This window comes from Abrus precatorius, unplaced genomic scaffold (genome assembly GCF_003935025.1).
Source record: "Abrus precatorius isolate BTA unplaced genomic scaffold, Abrus_2018 Scaffold7, whole genome shotgun sequence".
Lineage (NCBI taxonomy): Eukaryota > Viridiplantae > Streptophyta > Magnoliopsida > Fabales > Fabaceae > Abrus > Abrus precatorius.
In genome coordinates this window covers 28,640,836-28,660,588 of record NW_020874417.1, presented here as the reverse complement: position 1 = coordinate 28,660,588, position 19,753 = coordinate 28,640,836, and the positions used below count along the sequence as shown (strand labels likewise).

Genomic DNA, 19,753 nt, shown 5'->3' with positions numbered 1-19,753 from the left:
AGATATTTTAATGTGTGCATTTTGGGTAAATAAAGGTTTAAAATAATTTAGTCGCTTGATGTGTTAGTTTTGCCTATACACCGGTCCAAAAAAGCAACAAATGACACCTTTTCAAATGTAAATGATTTCAAGGTTATTAAATAGTAATAATTAATAAAAAAAACATCACATTTCCTAAAAATATCTGGTCAAAGAAATTAAAATTTAGCACAACTTCAAAACTGGAAAATATAATTTTTGCGGCAACAAGTAAGAGTTTCACTGAATGTGAGGAGCATGAGTTACTAAATTTGAGTAACCTGAGAGAGGAGTCAGTCATTCTTAACTTATGAACTTGATTTTAAGTTCTTATGAATGTATATAGATACTTGTGGTTTAAACTAACAAAAACTTAAAATTTGAGTACAAATTATTTTAGAGTAAAGAGAGAATTTACAATTAATTAATAATTTGAGAGATTTTAAAAAGATATAAAAATAAAGCTAAACAGCAATAAACTCAACATGTTTTAAAACAGAACAAAGTATGCTAAGGTAATTTTTAATATGCAGAGAAAACAAAATAGACACTCTTTGGTTTTTTAATTTCACCCATTTTTAATGCAAACAATATATATATATATATATATATATATATATATATATATATATTATTTTATTTTTTTTAATCTCAAATTTTATAAAGAGACTATTTTACTGAAAACCCCATTCTATTATAAAGGGGTATCTTAAAAGGATAATTCATGCTAGAGCTTTCCCTCAGGGCACACAACATAATGAAAACAAACAAGGTTTCAAAAGTCCCAATCCAGACACAAATTTCCGGCAGCAACTGTAGCCTGTAGTTAGGCTATTTTTACATTTTTGCTTGAGCAAAAATACAAAAAATGGCCTAACTCCAAGTTGCAATTGGTGTCAAAAAATGAGAAAATCTGGATCCATCCCAATCCTATGTTCCAAACTTAAATAATGAAAAAGTAACTGCACATTTGAAGGGTATTATATGCCTTCTTCTTTAGATTCAAAGTTTGAAAAGTAAAAAACTAAAAATAGAGGATCGGATAATGACTTCTGCATACCTTAATCCTTACAACTAGTAATGATTAATCAAAGCTTCAAAATTTTTAATTTTTTTTAATTTCTCAAAGTTTCAAAATTTTTCATAATATCATGAACAAAAGTTTTTCGAAGGAGGAACAGTATAAATGGTGATTTAAGAACTATTCCTATATTTGCCACCTCATTCAACTATATCTTATGCCCCATTCTTCTGTATGCATTATGTTGAAATTCACACATTAAAATAAGATTTGTGATGGTTAATGAATGAAGAAGATTCATGCATATTTACAGATGCTACAGGTTGGACGTGAAAACTCACAAATGTGTGAATAATTGTATACTTGCATTGATCTTAGATTGCACATTTCTTTCCAGGACAAAGGATCATATCTTTCCTACATCAAAGAACTAATTTGATGGCACATATCTATTTTACCAATATGATGTTTGGAAATCATTGCTCTTATAGAGAAGAAAATAAAGTTTGGAATCTTATTTTAAATTTGAGAAGAAGAAATTACAAAATAATAGTAATTTCTAAATTTTAAATCAAAGAACCATTTAGAAATAATGATTAAAAAATATTTTAAGAATTGATGAGTAAATGATTTTTTTAAACCTTAAATATAAAATAAATTTAATACTCTTAAAAGAGGGCACTTTATACCCCTTCAATCAAGACACCATAGATTTTATCATGTTTTTTATTCTTTCTATTTTTTGTCTAATATGTTCTGTCATAGGAGGAACTAATAAATTCCATGCTTAGGCAATATGAAAGGTTTCAAAGAACTAAGTGCTTATTATGTTGGCAAAATCCGCTCGGATAATCCTGTACAGTACTCTGAGCACATTGACTTGCATGTGAAAGGAAGATCAATGGAATACACAGAAGAAATGCATGTAATTAATCTTGCTGATCTTGCTAGCAATCATCTATCCGGGGAGATCCCACAAACATCAACACAGCTTTCATACTTGGTTTCCTTGAACTTGTCTTATAACCACTTGAGTGGAGGCATACCAGCAAATATGGGAGCCCTACAACAATTGGAGCCTTGGCCTTTCTAGGAACCATCTCTCAGGTGCAATACCTCCTAGCATGGCTTCCTTGACATTCTTGGGCCATTTGAACTTGTCCTGTAACCACTTGTCTGGTGAAATACCAAATGCAAATCAGTTCCATACTTTAACAGATCCTTCCATCTATGAGGGTAATCTACACCCTTTGTGGAATGCCTTTGCCCACTTAGTATTTAGATCATGTTGATGAAGACCCCAAATTTAGACACTTTTCATGATAAGTTATGGTTCTATTTGAGTATAGGACTTGGCTACATTTTGGGATTTTGGGCTGTTTGTTGCAGCTTAGTAACGAAGGAATCTTGGAGGCCTGCCTATTTCCAGTTTGTTGATTCTATGAAAGATAGGATTTTGGTTGTTACAATTGTGAGTTGGATTCGTATTAAAAGGAAGTTTAATTTAAACTAGAAAACAATTAAGATGGCCTCTTTGTACTAATTAAGGGTGCATTTTCATAAGCTTTTATGAATTAACCCTTCAAGCTAGCATATGATTATTTATATAGAAGTATAATCGTCTATTATTTAGGATGGAAAACAATATAATAATAACATGGAAATTTATCCTCTCATATGACATTGTTATTTTAATTCTATAAATCACCCTTCTTGTCGTAGCATACTCTACTGATACTCGGTAACTAGCCAGACATAAACATTAAACAACCACAAAACTTCTGCAGCAAATTCACACGGAAATTTTTCAAAGGTTTTCAATTTCGCTATGAAATTTCGTAACTCAATCTGTAGCTATTGCCAGGTTAAGTTGACCATGTCCTTGCTAATCCGTATCTTATTCATTATCAAATGTGATGCTAATTGTAATAAAAAAGTTGTGATGCTAATTACTTTGTAACTACTCCATTGCCAAATTGGAACTAAACCACAACTGTTCTGTAGCTAAACCATTGTCAAATAGTAGCCACTTGGGATATAATACTTGGACGTTGAACAGTTTGTGTAAATATGAAAAAAAAAAAAAAAAGGAAGCACAATTTAAAATATTTATCATAAATACTATCTATAATTATATAAACTTCTCAAATAGAAATCAATTGATAGAAATTAACTTCCAAAATCATTATTGATGTTAGAGGCATGCCTTTATCTTAAAATGGAAAGAATGTTTTTTACTTTTATTTATATAAAAAAAAAGCTAATATACTTAATTAGTAAAATCTTTAACAAAATTTAATCCATTTTAATTCAATCATTTAATTATCATAACAGATTAATACTTAATAAATAATTAAATATGACAAAATATGCATAGTACATAACACTGTTTCGTATTTGCCAATGACCTCTTCCTTGTTTCCAAATAAAACATAATGGCAACAAAAACACAAGTGTTAAACTCCTAATCTACCTTTTCAGTTCAATCAAGTGTATGATTTTATGACAGTCAAGTTTTTCATCCTTGGCCCCCGCGTATGTTTGATTATTCATCTTGCGTCTCAAACTTTTCTTGGGTAATAACTAGAACCACGAATTTTCCTCATTTCAGCTATATAAAACTAGAAGTGCCAAGATAAAACATTATTCATGCACCACATAAAACATTCATTAAAACATTAAAGCAATCAATGATGGAGGATGTAAAGGTGTTTGGTTTGTGGTCAAGTCCATTTACCCAGAGGTTGTTTGGGCACTAAAATTGAAGGGTGTGACTTATGAGTACATTGGTGAAGATCTTGTTAACAAGAGCAACCTTTTATTGCAATACAATCCAATCTACAAGAAGGTTCCAGTTCTTGTACATAATGGAAAACCAATATCAGAGTCAATGCTGATTCTTGAATACATTGATGAGACATAGCCTCAAATCCCTCTATTGCCCCAAGATCCTCACCAGCGATCCTATGTTCGTTTTTGGTCAAAATTCATCGATCAAAAGGTGAGAATTAAATATGCAAACTTTTGTAATATGTTTTCCATTTTTCTCAAACCGTTCTTTTTTAAGAAGTCATAAACATTAGAAACAAACAACCATTCCCAATGATGATGAAATAAACATCAACTCTTAGACATAAAAAGTATTTAGTTTGATATTTCTTGAGGCTTGTTTGTAAAGCTTTCAACGAAAAACCCCATATCTCCAGACATTTTTAAGAAGGTAATTATTTCAATTTTAGTAGAACAAAGTTTTCAACTTTGTCCAAACAGTTACTTGTTAGAACCTTTTTGTATATTTTTTTTTATCACATATATTTATCGTGTATTTTCAATTATATTTACCAATACTTGTATACCAAAATAATTTTAATTTGTTAATATGACTATACCATGTCATGTTCTTGCATTTTTTTCAAATTTGAATTTGTTAACAGTACCCTTAAAAGTTGATTATAAGCATAAATAATAATAATTTTTATTAAAAACTATTTATTACACTTATTTTTTGTTAAAAACATTTATTAATAAAAATTTACTACTTTTCAATGTTTAAAATGATCCTTAAGGGTTGATATTAAGAATTTTTAAAATTTTGTTCTTCTCTAAGAAAATATGAACAAGAGTACTCCTTACTGAATTTTCTATATTTGTAATAATTTACTATAGAAAAGAGACATTTCCACTTGATATTGCTTTTTAAAAAAGATATACTTAATACAATTTAATTGAAAAGTGAAAACTATCGTTACAAATTAATCGATCACACTTTTTGTCCATTTTTTATTTTTCAAATAAACAAAAATAATCTCACTATAAGAAAACACTTTTTATAACACTTATTAGTTATTACATATATCTCATCTCTTTTACCACATTTAAATATATTATAATAGTCACAATGAATATATCAAAGCCCAAATGCTGAAAATATGGACACTCAAATAACAAAATGCTAAGCATGTTATTTGCCTTCATTAATTGTAGTGACAAAAATTGAAAGAATTAAATAAACACCGATTATATATTTCACTTATTATTTAAATAATAATAATAATTCAATTGTTATCTTGACTAAAGTTACAACTTTCAATTTCATAACTTGTTTTTATTGCAGACAATGCACATGATGAAATTTTTTCGGTACGATGGAGAACTACAAGAGGGGGCAATGAAAGAGACTTGGGAAACTTTGAGAGTCATAGAAAATGAAAGTGGGCTTGGTGAAAAGAAATTCATGGGTGGCAACACAATTGGATTGGCAGACCTTGCCTTAGGATGGGTTGCACATACTTTAGTGGCCATGGAAGATGTGGTTGGAGTCAAGTTCATCACTGCTGAAGCCTTTCCTTACCTTCACTCTTGGGTGTGCAATTTCTTGGAAATTACTACTATTAAACACAATCTCCCACTTCATGAACAAACAGTTGAGTATTTCAAGGAAAAGAGGGAGATGTTTCTTTCAATGGCCACCCAAGCTTGTCATCATCACTAGAAATGTGTGTTCATGTATGTTTAATGTACTATAATTGAGGGTCTATTTATATTCTTTTTAATTCCTGTTTTGTTAATAATTATTAAAAAAATATAACTTTGTTTTCAAAGATTTGTAGGCAATTTCAAATCTTTTTCAAGAACTAATGTCAGGATCTAAATTCTAGTATATCAATTTTTTCATTGAGAGTGTTAGAGAATTTTGTCCCTCAGCTCAATTAATTATGTGATGAAACATTAATTATTAGTGTAAGTTTAATGATTCACAATGCACTTCATCTTTTTTCATTCTTTTATTCCTCCCCCCTTATAAAACCTTCCACGAGTCTTCTTATAGACTGAAAAAGATAAAAATAAAATAAAAAGAGTTAGAGCACTTTGCCAGCATTCTTGAATTAGAAGGCTATAATTAATGCTAATTAACTATGGTAATAACTATAATTTTTATGAAATTGTTTGCCAAAAGCTTGAGTTTAAGGCAAAAGTCTAAAAGAGTAACTCCATTTATTTAATGTTTCTATACTGTAAAAACAAAAGATATGGGAATAAATTAATTAAAATTTTGAAAGAAAATATTTCATGGTTTTATGGCTGAGGAATACATAGCAATAGCAATAGCATAGACATGCTTGACATGCCTGGATCATTTTGAAGAAAATAAGAAAAATTATCATAAACATAATTGCATATTGTGTTTCACGATCAAGCTTGTCACATTTAAATATGATAGACAAATTTTATTATATGAAAGCGAAGGGTTCATGCATTTGCCCATACATTTGTACCACGAGACTTAAATTAGAAATAAATTCTGTATCCTGGGTGACAAAACTATATCATATTCTTTCAAGATTGAAAGAGGTATATGTGCTGGATAAAAAGATAAAACAGAATCATTTGACAAAGGTACTCAGGTTGACGTAATTCTATTATTCTTTTAGTATTATCTTCTTGCTTTCTTTTTCTTTTTCACCTTTACTATGACGTTTTCTTGTTGGAAATCGATCTATCTTTTTCAATACATTAACTGGTAATTAATTATTGTCCATAGTTCAAGAATATCCTTCTCAGAGTGGTTCATGAATTCTACAACATACCGTATAGTGGACTACCAAAAGTAAAAAAGGTGACGTTTTTCCATCAAATGGATCGGAGTGGTTGCTAATGTATTGATATTTTCAATGAAACTCTTTTTCTTTTTTGTGGAATCGAAATTTAGGAGCTTGGTACGAGATTCTCTTATATTCTTAAGTAAAAGGCATGCCAGCTACAAGTTATTTTGTGATAACTTGTAGAAAAAGTTGCAAGTGATATAGTAATAAAACCCAACCAATGTGAATTAAATCCAAAATCTTTGAGTGAATTAATGAGGTTTAACATTCAGCCATTGAAACCCATATGATCTCAACTACAACAATTTGATTTCAGAAGTTATGTGAAGATTGGATATATCCTTTTGGGATGCTTTATTTTCTAAATACATCTTGTAATATTTAACTTGTGACCCACTATTGACTAAGAAAAAATAAAATAAAACTTATGACCCACTACATAATAAATTTTAATAGACGGATCATAGGGTAGTGGTGCAAGTTAACATATCCTCCTGTAGCATAGGCCCTTTATATTTCATACACCAGCACTAGTGTTATATAAAAAGACATATAAGTGTGCTTACAAAAAAATGTGGATTATAATATCTATTAAATTTTGACTTGATTATACCTTTGTATATGAATGCTTGCGTTGAAAAAGTAAACGATGGAAATTAAATAACTATCCATTAAGAGCTTGTTTGGATACAAAAAAAAAATGTGTGTTTCCACAGAATAAACAAATTCTAACTTCTCACAAAAACTTGCTTCAGTTTTCATGTAAACTGAGTTTTGATAGATTTTTAAGCAGGCTGTAAATCACTTAAAAATTAGCAAGTTTCGAGCATATTTAGAGTTTTAGTCATATATTGTACTGAAACTTTTTAACTTAGAAGAGATTGAGGCGATGATAAGGGTTAACGATTCTTACATAGTCAAAGAAGCTCTAGCTTGTGTATGCTTAAAACGTTAAATTCAGATTGAAGTATGATTTGTGCCTTCAATAAGGCAATAGTGAAGGGAGTGATTGACGAGGATGCATAAACATTTCAAATATTCCTTGTTTCTTTATTTTGTATATTTATTTTAAATTTTATATTAACACAAAATTAAAAATATGATACTTCCTTATCTCATATTAGATGTCATTTAAACATTTTTTTTTGTTTCAATTTTTCACTTTAGAATATCAAGAAAGTCTTTATTATTTTTTCAATAATACCCTTTTTCATTAAGTCAACTAACTACTAAAAAAACTCTAAGATTATTTATAACCTAACTACTACAATAAATTGAACACTTTTAATAGAGATATTTAGGAAAATTAATTTAATTTATCATAGTAACTTATAAAACTAGTTATTTCCTTAAGATGTGAGCATTAATACTTTGTTATGTGATACAACCAAGCTAAATCTTTATTTCAATAAACTAGGTGAACAGCAAGAATGGTCCTCAGTTTAGACAAAGATGATGTGGAAGAGGTTCGTTTTTAATTAATCTGTTCTTGATTATCATGTTGAGGTTCAAAACAAGGCAAGGAATTAGGAATCATACTTGATGTGGGAAAAGTTGACAGCTAACAAAAGCAACATCTGATGCATGACCTCCTGTCCTGTTTATTTTACTTAACAATTTAGTTTGTGGTATACATCACATTCTTTCTTGGTCAGAACCATGTGCATGTTTATTATAAAGTAATTGGGAAAACAGCTGCACTATTGAATGAACCTATTGTAAATGGTATAAAGTGTTATAAAAAGTTACATGCAGAGTGAAAGATGCCAAGAATCTGTCTCACATACAAGCATTTAAAAAATGGTGTTTACTTCCTTAGGTTGGTCATGCCATGTGGCATGAAACAAATGGAATGGCTTAAAATTAGAGCAATGAATCCCACTTCAGTTCTAATCATTATAGCCTCAAATTTGGAGGTGGATACTGCCATTAGCTTCCGCTACACTTTCATTTTTGCATCTACCATTAGAGGCGTTTTCAGTGTCTTTAAGCCGTTCTCAAAAGACATTGAAGGGTGGGCTGAAAAGAAAATACATAAAGTACATACCTTTGTTGTGGTCATTCTCTTTGGCCATTTGTTTAATACTAAACCTGGAAAAGGTAGCAATGACTTCATAAAACTAACACAAAGGATATTAAAATTAAATCTTTGAAAAATATAATATTCATGTACATGATAATATAGATAATAAACCTTTGTTCTCCACACACGCACAAGAGAACAGATAATAAACCTTTGTTAATTACCTGCACCGCTAAGCCTTCCAAAATCAATGCATTTTAACGAAGAAAAATTATGTAGTTTGCCACCTAACTTGGTGATTAGGAAGACATTTCAACTAGTGGATAAGTGGTTATCTATTTTTATAAATTTACATCTCTTATCATGCTTATTGTCTATGAAATGTATCAGTGACAAAAAACAAAAATTGTGTCATTGGTGCATTGGCTGTCTTCATTAAATTACATTAGCACAGTGAAGAGAATAATACAGCATGTGGGGGTGTTCAACAAAATCACATGACTATTAATGAGAAGAAAATAGTAATACTCCACATAATTACAAAACATGAACACCAAGGTCTTAGATTAAGTAAGTTGCTGTCATGAAAAGAATGTCAATTCTCCATGCTTTGCATCCTGTAAGACAGCTGATCCAAAAAAAGTTTGAGCTGTCTGATTCCGATTGGTTGTGAAGGAAAATAATGTTATACAATACAAGCATAAATAGTAAGGAGAAAATGGAATCCTAATAAAGAAATATACCTAATTGAAGCCATAACAAATTCCTAATGAAACACAAAGTAGGTTCCTTTACTATTATAATAATAAGCTTTAACTGATACCTGTCAATATGAGATGTTCCTTAACCCCAAGGAAATGTATTTATTGTAATGCCTGCATTTTAATCATTTCTATCCATCAGTATTTTATCTCAAACTTACCGTCTGAAGGATCTATAAGAAGGATATATTTCCCAAGAAGGAAAACTTCACCCAAAAGGAATTTCCAACTTGTATGCAATAAATGGCAACAAGATCAAAGTTTTTGGACGATGCTAAGATAAGAGTTTCCCACACTCTCACGGCTTCTCATCATGTTCAAAGTGGGGTAAACTCACCAATAGCAGCAACTGAAAAGTTTCTTTCATGTTCACATTCTACTTCAATGAAAGAAGAGGTGCCTTTAGCCACTTTGATTAGTCACATCCCTGCAAAGTTCAATGGTCATGAAGACATCAAGAATGGGAAAGAGAAAAACCAATCCATCTCTGGATCCAATTCTATCTTCCAAGCCTCAGATACAAAACATAGCTCTATTCCTCTAAACCTTTTGGAAACTCTCCCAGCATTAACCATGTCACCTGTTTTTGATGAGCCAGCAACTTCTTTAGCTTCTTCTTCTTCTTCTGCCATACCCAAATTTCCAAACTTGACTTTGTTTTTGCAGGAACCCTCCATGCTATACTCATCATCCTCACATATCAAAGGTGGTGAAGTCATATCAACAACTTCAAACCCCTCATATCATGTGTCACAGTTTGGCCAAACCCAGCAATATCAAGCAGGTAATGATTCACACAAGAAGAGCAAGAATCTAACAAATCCACAGTCCAAGGCCTTCAGTGACAATTGGTTGAGTACCACTAGGACTCAGCCTCTGAAGTATGCTGGAAGAGGCAAGTCGTTTAAAGGTGTGAGGCAGAGACATTGGGGCAAATGGGTAGCAGAGATTAGATTACCAAGAAACAGGACAAGAGTTTGGTTAGGTACCTTTGACACAGCTGAAGATGCTGCCATTGCATATGACACAGCAGCATACATACTTAGAGGAGATTATGCTCAATTGAACTTTCCAGATCTAAAGCATGTAATTAAGGCCAATTCTCTTAATGGAACCACTGCTGCACTTGTGGAGGCAAAACTACAAGCAATATCACAAGGTGTGTCTTCTCATAGGAAGCCATCTGATTCTCCTGGAGGGTCAAACAGCAAGAACAGTGATGAGAATGGTAAATTGAAAAATGTAAATGGCAAGGATTCAACCATGAAGGAGTGGCAATTTGATATAGAGAACAGGGTTGGAGCTGAGGTAACTGACAGGAGCAAAAGTGCACACCATGAGATATCAGATGCGGAGGCTGTTCAGTTAAGTAGAATGCCCTCTTTAGACATGGATATTATTTGGGATGAACTTTTAGTCTCTAATTCATGATAAACTTAATGTTTTTTTTTTTCTTACTTTGAAAGCATACATATAACAGCTCTTGTATGATCTACAATTATATTTTTCACTTGGACCACAGCTTCAGTGTTAAGCTCATTAGTTCATTCTAGATTTGGTAGTTACCATCCAACACCTCACATTATACTGAATCATCAAATGTCTGTTTTCCTATAATAGTATATTGAAACTAATATCCAATTTAACACCTTTATTCAGGGCCCTTTATTGATAGAATTTTAGTTTCCACCAATTATATATCATACTAAATCGTTCATAAGATTACTATAAACCAAAGTCTTGTTAGAGTGGCAAGTGAGTGAAGAAAGTCACAAATTAAATAACAGTGAATTGAGCAACATGAAAGTGAATTCCTGGATCTTTTGTGAGAACAGAAATTGAATCCATTCCACTTCCCCGAGTTGTGGATGGAGCCAAGGGACCGGTAAGATTGTTTTAGCTTTTGATGTTACATAGATTTTGGTAAACTTCACCACAAGACCTTATTAGAGAATAAATAAATAAATAAATAAATATATAAATAAATAAATATATATATATATATATATATATATATATATATATATATATATAACTTCTCTCTTTAAAAGTAATACATTTCTAAAAAAAAATAATCAAACTAAACCTAAATATACGTCGAAAAACCTTTTCTTATTTTAAGGTCCTGAACACATTATATTTTATAAATGTGTGTATAAAATTAAATAAAAACAATGATATGTGATATTATATATTATTAATTTTGAGAACTTCAAATAATAAACTCTTTACTAAAATGTGAAACATGATCTTTTGCCATATTATTTTTTCATCTTTTTTACACTTTTATATTCATTAATCAAAAGATTTTCACCTTAAAAATAACAATGAGTGAAAGATAAATGTTTAGAATTTATATGTAAAGTGTAGTGCTAAAAATGGTACATAATATCTATTTTCTATAATTACTAAAATACTAAGCTGCACTTTGAACCACAAAAAAAAATTTTTAAAAAAATCTGTCGATGTAAAAGAAATATGAGAAAAATGAAAAAAAATATAAAAAGAATATTAACAACACACTTCTCATTATTAGTTAAAATTTATTGAAAATTAAAAAAATATAAGAAAGAAACATTAATTTAGGAAACATACAAGATTTTTTTAAATTTTAATAAATTTTAACTAATAATAAAAAATGTGTTATAAAGAGTGTAGCAGAAAATATGTTGTTAACATTATTCAATATATAATAAAGATGGGAAGAAAGCGTAGAAAAAATATTTGATTATAATTTTTATTATTTTTAAAATATTATTTTAAATTAATTTTTATCCCCATAATTATAAAGGATTCCATAGTTTCAGTATATCTATCTATATGAACAAAGGGAACCATATTTTATGACCGATTATATTTAATTAAGTAAATACATTTTCGACGATTAGAAATTATTTAGATATAATTTTTGTGCGTGTGAAACTTAATCCTTTTAATTTTAGAAATTATTTTTTAAATACATATATATATATATGATTAAAAATTAAAAATAGCGTTTTATTATATATAATATTAAATATAATATCAAATAAAAAAAATCAGTAATCTTGACATATGCATTCAAAGCATATATGTATTTTGAATAAAAATGTGTTATTTAAACATCATAGAAGTTATGTAAAAAACATCAAGTTCTCCATCATAGTATTATTTTACTGTTTGTTTATGCATAAACAAACTTATTATTCACGCAGTAAAAAAGAGAACCATAACTAGGATTTCTAACCATAGAACATAATCTGCAGGATGAAGTGATTAACCCTTTTACCACACCTATCTATAGTGCATAGACATAAAAATAATCAATTCATTGCGCATCCAATTCAGCATCACTATGAGGATAAATCACTTATTCTGCATTCAATTCAGCTTCATGCAATGCCAATTAAAGCCTTGGCTTCTTCAAGTCTAGAGCTAACCGCATCCCAGGAAACAAGCTTATCCATGAACACTGATATATAATCAGGGCGCCGATTCTGGAAAAAATATAATATAAAAAAGTCATATAGTTAAATTCGATACAACTCTAAGAGATAGTATTATAACAACTATTTAATGCATGGAGCAACATGTCACCTGAAAATCAAGGTAGTAAGCATGCTGCACAAAAATGAAAAAAAAATATTACAAAGTCAGCAATATGTTATTAGTGAATGTTACAAAGCTTGCATGTGCAAATTCTTTCATCAAATAACAAACAGAATGCAAATTTGAGTAATAGATACCTCCCAAACGTCAATTGTAAGGAGTGGCTGCAAGAAATTAATATGAAATCACATAAGAATTTATCAGGGAAATGAAACTCAATAGACCCAATTACCATATAAGACAAGTAATGAATAATGAATATTATTACTATAGTTTCTTTCTACTTACATAATAACCTCCCCAAACAAGGGGATTCACAGCATTGGGACTCTTGAGCACGATTAGCTTATTGTCCTCATCTGATGGAGGATTTGCTGCATTGCTCGCATCAAGCTTGCTTGCTTTAACTATATTTAATCAATAAAAGAAGAATGAACTAGAGGGGTAACCAAAGCTAATGGTTATGATTAGCCAGATATACTAACAGATATCACAAAATTAAGCCACAAAATGGGAGAGAAAGCTATTAACGGTTAGAGAAATGCTACTACTATACTCCCTAGCATAATTACCTAAAACTTAACAATTTTAATTGATACTTGTGCATTTTTCAATAAATTTTAACCGGTATATTAAAAGGAATGTATTAGAGAATATGTTCTTAGTAATCCTCTGAAGGGTTGTCACTCACATGCAAGCCAAGCCCACCCTGAACCAAATTGTGTTGCAGCCGCAGTCTTAAATTCATCAAGAAATTTTTCAAATGAACCAAAGTCTCTTTCAATGAGTTCTTGAAGTTCCCCTGATGGCTTTCCACCACCACCTGGTTTCATGCACTCCCAAAAGAAGTCATGGTTCCAAACCTGCAGTGAGCATAACAAGATTACTATGCCATGGTTTTGAAACTTGAATGAGATTTTCTGGTTACAAGCATGCAAACCTGTGCTGCATTGTTGAAAGCTGGAAGAATATCACCCTTATTGTATGATGTAACTATAATTTCCTCTAGTGACTTCCCATCAAGCTCTGTCCCAACAACTTGCTTTTTCAGATTTTCCACATAAGCTCTGTGGTGCTTCCCCCAATGAAACTCAAGTGTATTCTGGCTCATAACCGGCTCCAAAGCATTCTGAAATTTTTCATTATCAAAATATTGTTGTACTTTTCTGCATTTGAAATTCTCTTAATAGCTACACTGGGTTTTATAAGATAGGATGAACATAAAATTGAAATTGATTCAATTTTAAGTTTATTTTCTACATTAAGACTAACCATAGTTTCAGTAGAATGTAAAATTGAAATTGATATAACGATGTGTGATTAGAAGCATAGCTCCACTTGAAAAATTACAATGAAATCTAACTTAAAAATGAATATCTTACTAGTGGATACGGTGGCGGCTTTAGCTCAAACTTTGCATTGACTTTGGGACCCTGCAGTGTACAACATGCTTTCTTAAAATAAAAGAAAAGGAAAACTAGACATGTCTTAAGTAACATTGACACAAACATGCGACGTGACACACACACATTACACTAAGTTCTTAAAATTGCAAGCTATTTCATAAAACTCCTATAAAAAAAGGTAACTAAAAACTCTTATGTAAAAAACTTATAACATTATTTATAATGACATATTCTATTTTAAAAAGACTTGTCGTAGTTATATACCTTTTAATATGTTGTCGACTAACTAATGTCAAAGTTATATATCTAAACAGCTCATACTTTAAATCATGATAAATAAATCAATTAACAAAATTAAATCCATTTTAACAACTTTATTAAATATAAAATCAAAATGTTTTTTTTTTTTTTTGCTTTAAGATCTTAAAAAAATTATTAAAACCTGAAAAGGACAAGGAGAGGAGATTTAAATTTTTAATTGGCTAACATGTATTACTCCCACCTATCAAACATATTAAAAGGTGAAATATATATTATGACAAATATAATTTATGTCAAGGAAGTTAGAATCCATTACTTGCAGCCATTAATACTCAAAAAGATGTATTGGCTGTCAAATTTGAGCACATTTTTTTTCTTTTCATGCTACATAATTCTAAGGTAAGAGGTGAGCGACAATCCAAACTTGCAGTTTATCAATTATGAGATTTAGTCTCTTCAGGTTGTAAAATTTGAAAATAATAATTTACAAGTCATTAGAAACTTCAATGTTAGTTTTTGTTCATTTTTTAAGTGTATATTAAAATCTCATAAAATTGGTTATAGTGTAATTGTGTGTTAATTTTACGTATCTCTCCTTTTATATAGTAAAAGATAGTTATATTAAATAGAAAATTAGTTAGTCGTGTTATTCATTTGATAATTCATCCTTTTGTGACCATTTTAGTTAATATATTTATTTTTTACTTAACTTTTTTTTTCTTCTTATAAATAATATTTTTTAATATGATATTAGAGTGATCCCACCTTGAGAAGAAATTTCTAATTGCCAGTATAGGAAACGTTAATATTAACTTTAAGAAATTAATAAAAAAATTAGATATTTGAGTACAATTTTTCTTAATTCATTATTGTATCATACTCAGCAATATTACTACATTAGTTCACTCTTTACTTTCTATATTGAGAGTTGAACTTGAAAGTTTCTCTAATAAGACAAGTGAAAATCTTATTTTTTTATATATATATTTTCTTTTAATTTCTATCATCACATTTCAAAAAAAATTTCAACTCTAAGCAATCATTCTTCTTAAATACAAAAATTAGTGGTATATTAAATTTATTTTCTTTTGGCCCCTTTGAATGGTTTCTAAATTCGTTACTGCTAATCACTGAAAACAAAGGTCTTTTAACCTCATTTCCTTTAAGTTTTCCTCATTTTCACCCTTTGTTTCACACACCTCTAATTTCTTCTACTTTGTTTCAACATAAATTGTGTTTTCTATTTTTCCTTCTCATTTATTCATTTCTAAATTGACCTGATGCACACAAATTCTAATTCCCACCTCAAAAATTTTCTATCTTTTTCTCATTCTGAGGTCTCGTGATCGATCCAATGGTGCTTGGAATCGTGTGTCTTTCTCCTTCAATGGAAACATCTTGTTGCCTTTGAATTCAGTTAGTGAAGTAGTTAGGTTGATTAGTATCATGTCACACTAGTTTTCAAAATTCAAAAGGTCATTGTCTTGGAGCTGCCCTATGTCTGAAGAGAGAAAGAGGGCAACGATAGTAAATGAGGATGGGTTTGAAGATGGAAGAATCATCTACCCCAGCAATTCGACATGACGCATATGAGGTCTTAACCGAGTCGAAGGACTCCACTCCACTAATCAAGAAATGCATCAAGATCAAATCCTAATATGTTCTTGTTATTTCTTCCTTTTTCTTTCGAGGCCTTCTTCTTTGTTGGTCACCCAGGCAACAATTGACCTTAGTGAAGCTTTGTGCATAGATTGTTGTCACCATCATAAGTCTTTCTTTGATTTCAGATTGATACTTCCTACATAGTTACATTTTTCACTTCTTGCTTCAAACAAAGAAAAGATGATTTTTGTTATTGTTATCTCTCTTCTTGCTGTAGATAATAAAGTTTTATTAACCTTATTCATGGTCACATTTGTGGTATGTTTATCTTTGTTCCTTTTTGCACACCAAGTATTGGGTGATTCAGTTCTTTATTTGTTTTTTCATATGACTTTACCTTTATAAACTAAGAGTATCTTCTACTTGAGTGGCTAAATTGTTTATTATTATTAATAATGATGCTTACTTTTGTTAGACAATTAAATAATAAGTGAAGCTTTTATATAGTGATAATAATGAGTGAAATTTTTATTTACTAATTAAGTATAATTGGCTTCTATCTTTTATAGTAGTTAAACAAATATTCTTGATTTGTTAATTTAATAATTTTCATTTTTACTAATATATTTTATGCAATGTTTATTATGTCTTTTCTTTTACGTACATTTATGTCGTTTATTCTAAAGTAGATGTGTTATTACACACTTTTTACCCTAAAAAATTGTTAAATATATAAAATTTAATTAGAGATTAATGATATTAAATAAAAAATTAATTGATTGTATAAACCATATTATTTATCGTATAACTTATTCTTTTAGTATTACTCTATTCAATATAATTTTATCTTTTATTCAATTATTTCTGTTTTTCTTTTTGCAAACTATGTTTCTTAACATATATACTTAGATTTGAAAGTATAATTTAATTCTTTAAAGTGAAACTATTAATGTATATATATATTCATCAATAATTAACATAAAATAAGTTATGATACTTGTTTTAAAAGATCTGAACTGATTCTGATTATTATTAAATTTCAAGTATTTAAAAGGAACTTTTTTAAAACTTTATTCAAATTAGACCATATTAAACTTTGGCACGAAATCCTCCTTCTAGCTGCTAGTTCCCACTGGCAATCTACTCTCAGTTTCACTTATAAATGTGTTCTATCGTGCCCAACAAACATCAATCGTATGTGTTGCTTGTCAAAACCAGAATCACGCATAAGAATAAGGATTTCAATTAAAATAACATTATAGTTATGTGAGAAATATCGAGATTTAAGTATAACAAGTATACATGCAAAAAACCTTCAGCATGCAGATGAACAAAAGATGTAGACAATGCAATCACACTTAGACTTTGTTATGAAAACATACCTCTTTGATAAGCACATTGATGCCGCTTACAGTTTGGAACCCTGCTAAGCAAACACTAACTAGTCAAATTGGAGGAAGAAAATGTGAAGGAAAAAGAGTGCATAAGGAAAGAGTTTGGGCAATACGTACCACCCAATGAAGCCATGTCTTCTGAGGCGTGTGGTCGGAGTGTGGATTTTGGAGAAAGGTCAACCTCTTCCTTGCATGGCTATTTGGCTAATATAAACAAAGAAAATGGTGTCAGTACAATTCCAATGTTGTAGTACACTAAGGTGTGCAAGTACGAAAGAGCACCACAATTTCCCAGTACCAGTAGTACAAGTTCCTATGTTGTTCATTTTCTATCACTAAAAATAATGTTTCTATTTGCTAACATAAATTTTGTCACGCACTAGGACTATTTTGATTAGGATATATAATCTATATTTGATAAAAAAAAATTATTAATATAAAGTTTGAAGATCTAAATTAATAATACATGTCAATATCTTATATTAATCAAATTATTTATTAATATATTATATTATATCAATCTAGTGTTGATATTAACATATTATTTTTATTTAAAAATTTAATTTAATATTATTTTATTAGTTAATCACATTTTGTTAAGTATGTCTTTTTGTAGGGAAAGAAAAAAAGACATATTAGTAATATCCTATCTCCACTTGCCCAAAAACATCTAACTCGAACAACAAAAATAATATTTTATATATCAAATAATTATATGAATTTTTTAGTGAAGTAATAATTTTTTTATTATTAATTAATTTAAACTACTTTATATTAAGTTTAATTATATTTTTAGTTTCTATAAAATTAACACAATATACTGTGATAAGTCTTTATAAAATTTTTATTAAAATTTAATTTTAAAAAATATTAAAAAGTTAATATTTAGTATCTCTTAAATTTTCTCTATTAAATATTAAGTGACACGTATAGAACTACTTTCGTTAAAAAAAATATAATTTTTGAATGAAATAATAAATTTTCATTATTAATTAATTTAAACTGCTTTATGTTATAAACAGAATTTACAAAAATATTTATTCCTCTTGAGATTTATTTTAGAAACAAAAACACGGTTGCATAAAAAATAAATTTTTGCATTAGAGCAATCTTGATAAGAGAGGTAATTTTTAATTCTATTAATTAGAGCAAACAACAAATATAAAAATTATTGCAAGCATAAATATAAATATTCTCGTATATCATAACTAGTAGTTAGTGTTATCCCCATGTCAATTACTGTATTTTTAACGTGTCAGTGGATAGATTTAGTTGTTTTTTTTAAAACTGAATAGATGTGTTAGGAGAAAATATTTTAAAAAAAATTAAAAATATTGATTACTGTTATAAAAAAATCTAATTTGTATACTATATTAATTACTGTGACTACATTATATAAATTAATCACATTTAACTTTCTATATCCTGCTTTTATATTATAAATCTGAACATTTATTTTTTAATAGAAGATTTTTAAGAATTATTAGCTTTCTTGCTAAATTATATGACATTTTTATTAAGTACTTAATTTTTTGCGTATTCACATTTTTATACATTAAAAATATTAATACTTATCTGTAATTTTAATTATTAAATTATTATACATTATAGCAATTAAAAATGCTTTTTTAATATTTTCGATTTTAAATTTTATTTTATAAAAAAAAATATGACCTCATAAACACGTGTCTTTCACTCTTGTTTCCTACTATTGCTTAAATTTTTGTGGCTTGTGGATTTTTTATTTTATTTTTTATCGAAGTTTTCATAGATCGTAATTTAAAATTGAATTTTAAAAGTAAAATTTGACAAATTATTTTTATAAAGATAATATGTTATATCTTAAATATTTTTATATTTTAAATTTATTTTTATCTTTCTATTTTATTTTTATATAATAAAATAAAGTATTTATATTTTTTACTTGTAAAATTTATTTAAATTTAAAAAGCTAATATTTAAATATAAAATTAAAAATACTAGTGTAATAAATGTAAAGTATAATTGCATTTGAGATATGTGCAATTTTTGTCTTTTTAATTTAAATTGTTTATATTTAGTTGATCTAATTTTTTA

The 19,753-nt window shown here is 28.8% G+C and overlaps 2 protein-coding genes and 1 pseudogene across 2 annotated transcripts; 2 read left to right on the top strand and 1 right to left on the bottom strand.

Moving 5' to 3' along the window:
* Positions 1-3,732: 3,732 nt before the first annotated feature.
* On the top strand, positions 3,733-5,531 carry LOC113872233 (annotated as a pseudogene).
* Positions 5,532-9,494: 3,963 nt separating this feature from the next.
* Positions 9,495-10,885, top strand: LOC113871188 (ethylene-responsive transcription factor ERF062). Its single transcript, XM_027508097.1, has one exon. It carries the CDS (start codon positions 9,670-9,672, stop codon positions 10,855-10,857), a length of 1,188 nt encoding a protein of 395 aa, XP_027363898.1. The 5' UTR covers positions 9,495-9,669; the 3' UTR covers positions 10,858-10,885.
* A 1,591-nt stretch (positions 10,886-12,476) lies between these two features.
* On the bottom strand, positions 12,477-17,869 carry LOC113871189 (superoxide dismutase [Fe], chloroplastic). The gene is made up of 9 exons (XM_027508099.1): positions 17,795-17,869; positions 17,666-17,706; positions 14,397-14,447; positions 13,955-14,143; positions 13,706-13,877; positions 13,303-13,421; positions 13,152-13,178; positions 13,003-13,026; positions 12,477-12,902 (listed from the first exon to the last, which is right to left on the bottom strand). The coding sequence occupies exons 1-9, from the start codon at positions 17,808-17,810 to the stop codon at positions 12,798-12,800; spliced, it is 744 nt and encodes a 247-aa protein (XP_027363900.1). The 5' UTR covers positions 17,811-17,869; the 3' UTR covers positions 12,477-12,797.
* Between the last annotated feature and the right edge of the window lie 1,884 nt (positions 17,870-19,753).

Excerpts from the sequence above, each read along its gene's own strand:
- LOC113871188 (XM_027508097.1), top strand. The coding sequence starts at position 9,670 with ATGGCAACAAGATCAAAGTTTTTGGACGATGCTAAGATAAGAGTTTCC.
- LOC113871189 (XM_027508099.1), bottom strand. Across the intron at positions 14,448-17,665 it reads TCAATGTGCTTATCAAAGAG|GGTCCCAAAGTCAATGCAAA; the intron begins GTATGTTTTCAT and ends TGTACACTGCAG. Across the intron at positions 13,878-13,954 it reads CTTTCAACAATGCAGCACAG|GTTTGGAACCATGACTTCTT; the intron begins GTTTGCATGCTT and ends TGCTCACTGCAG.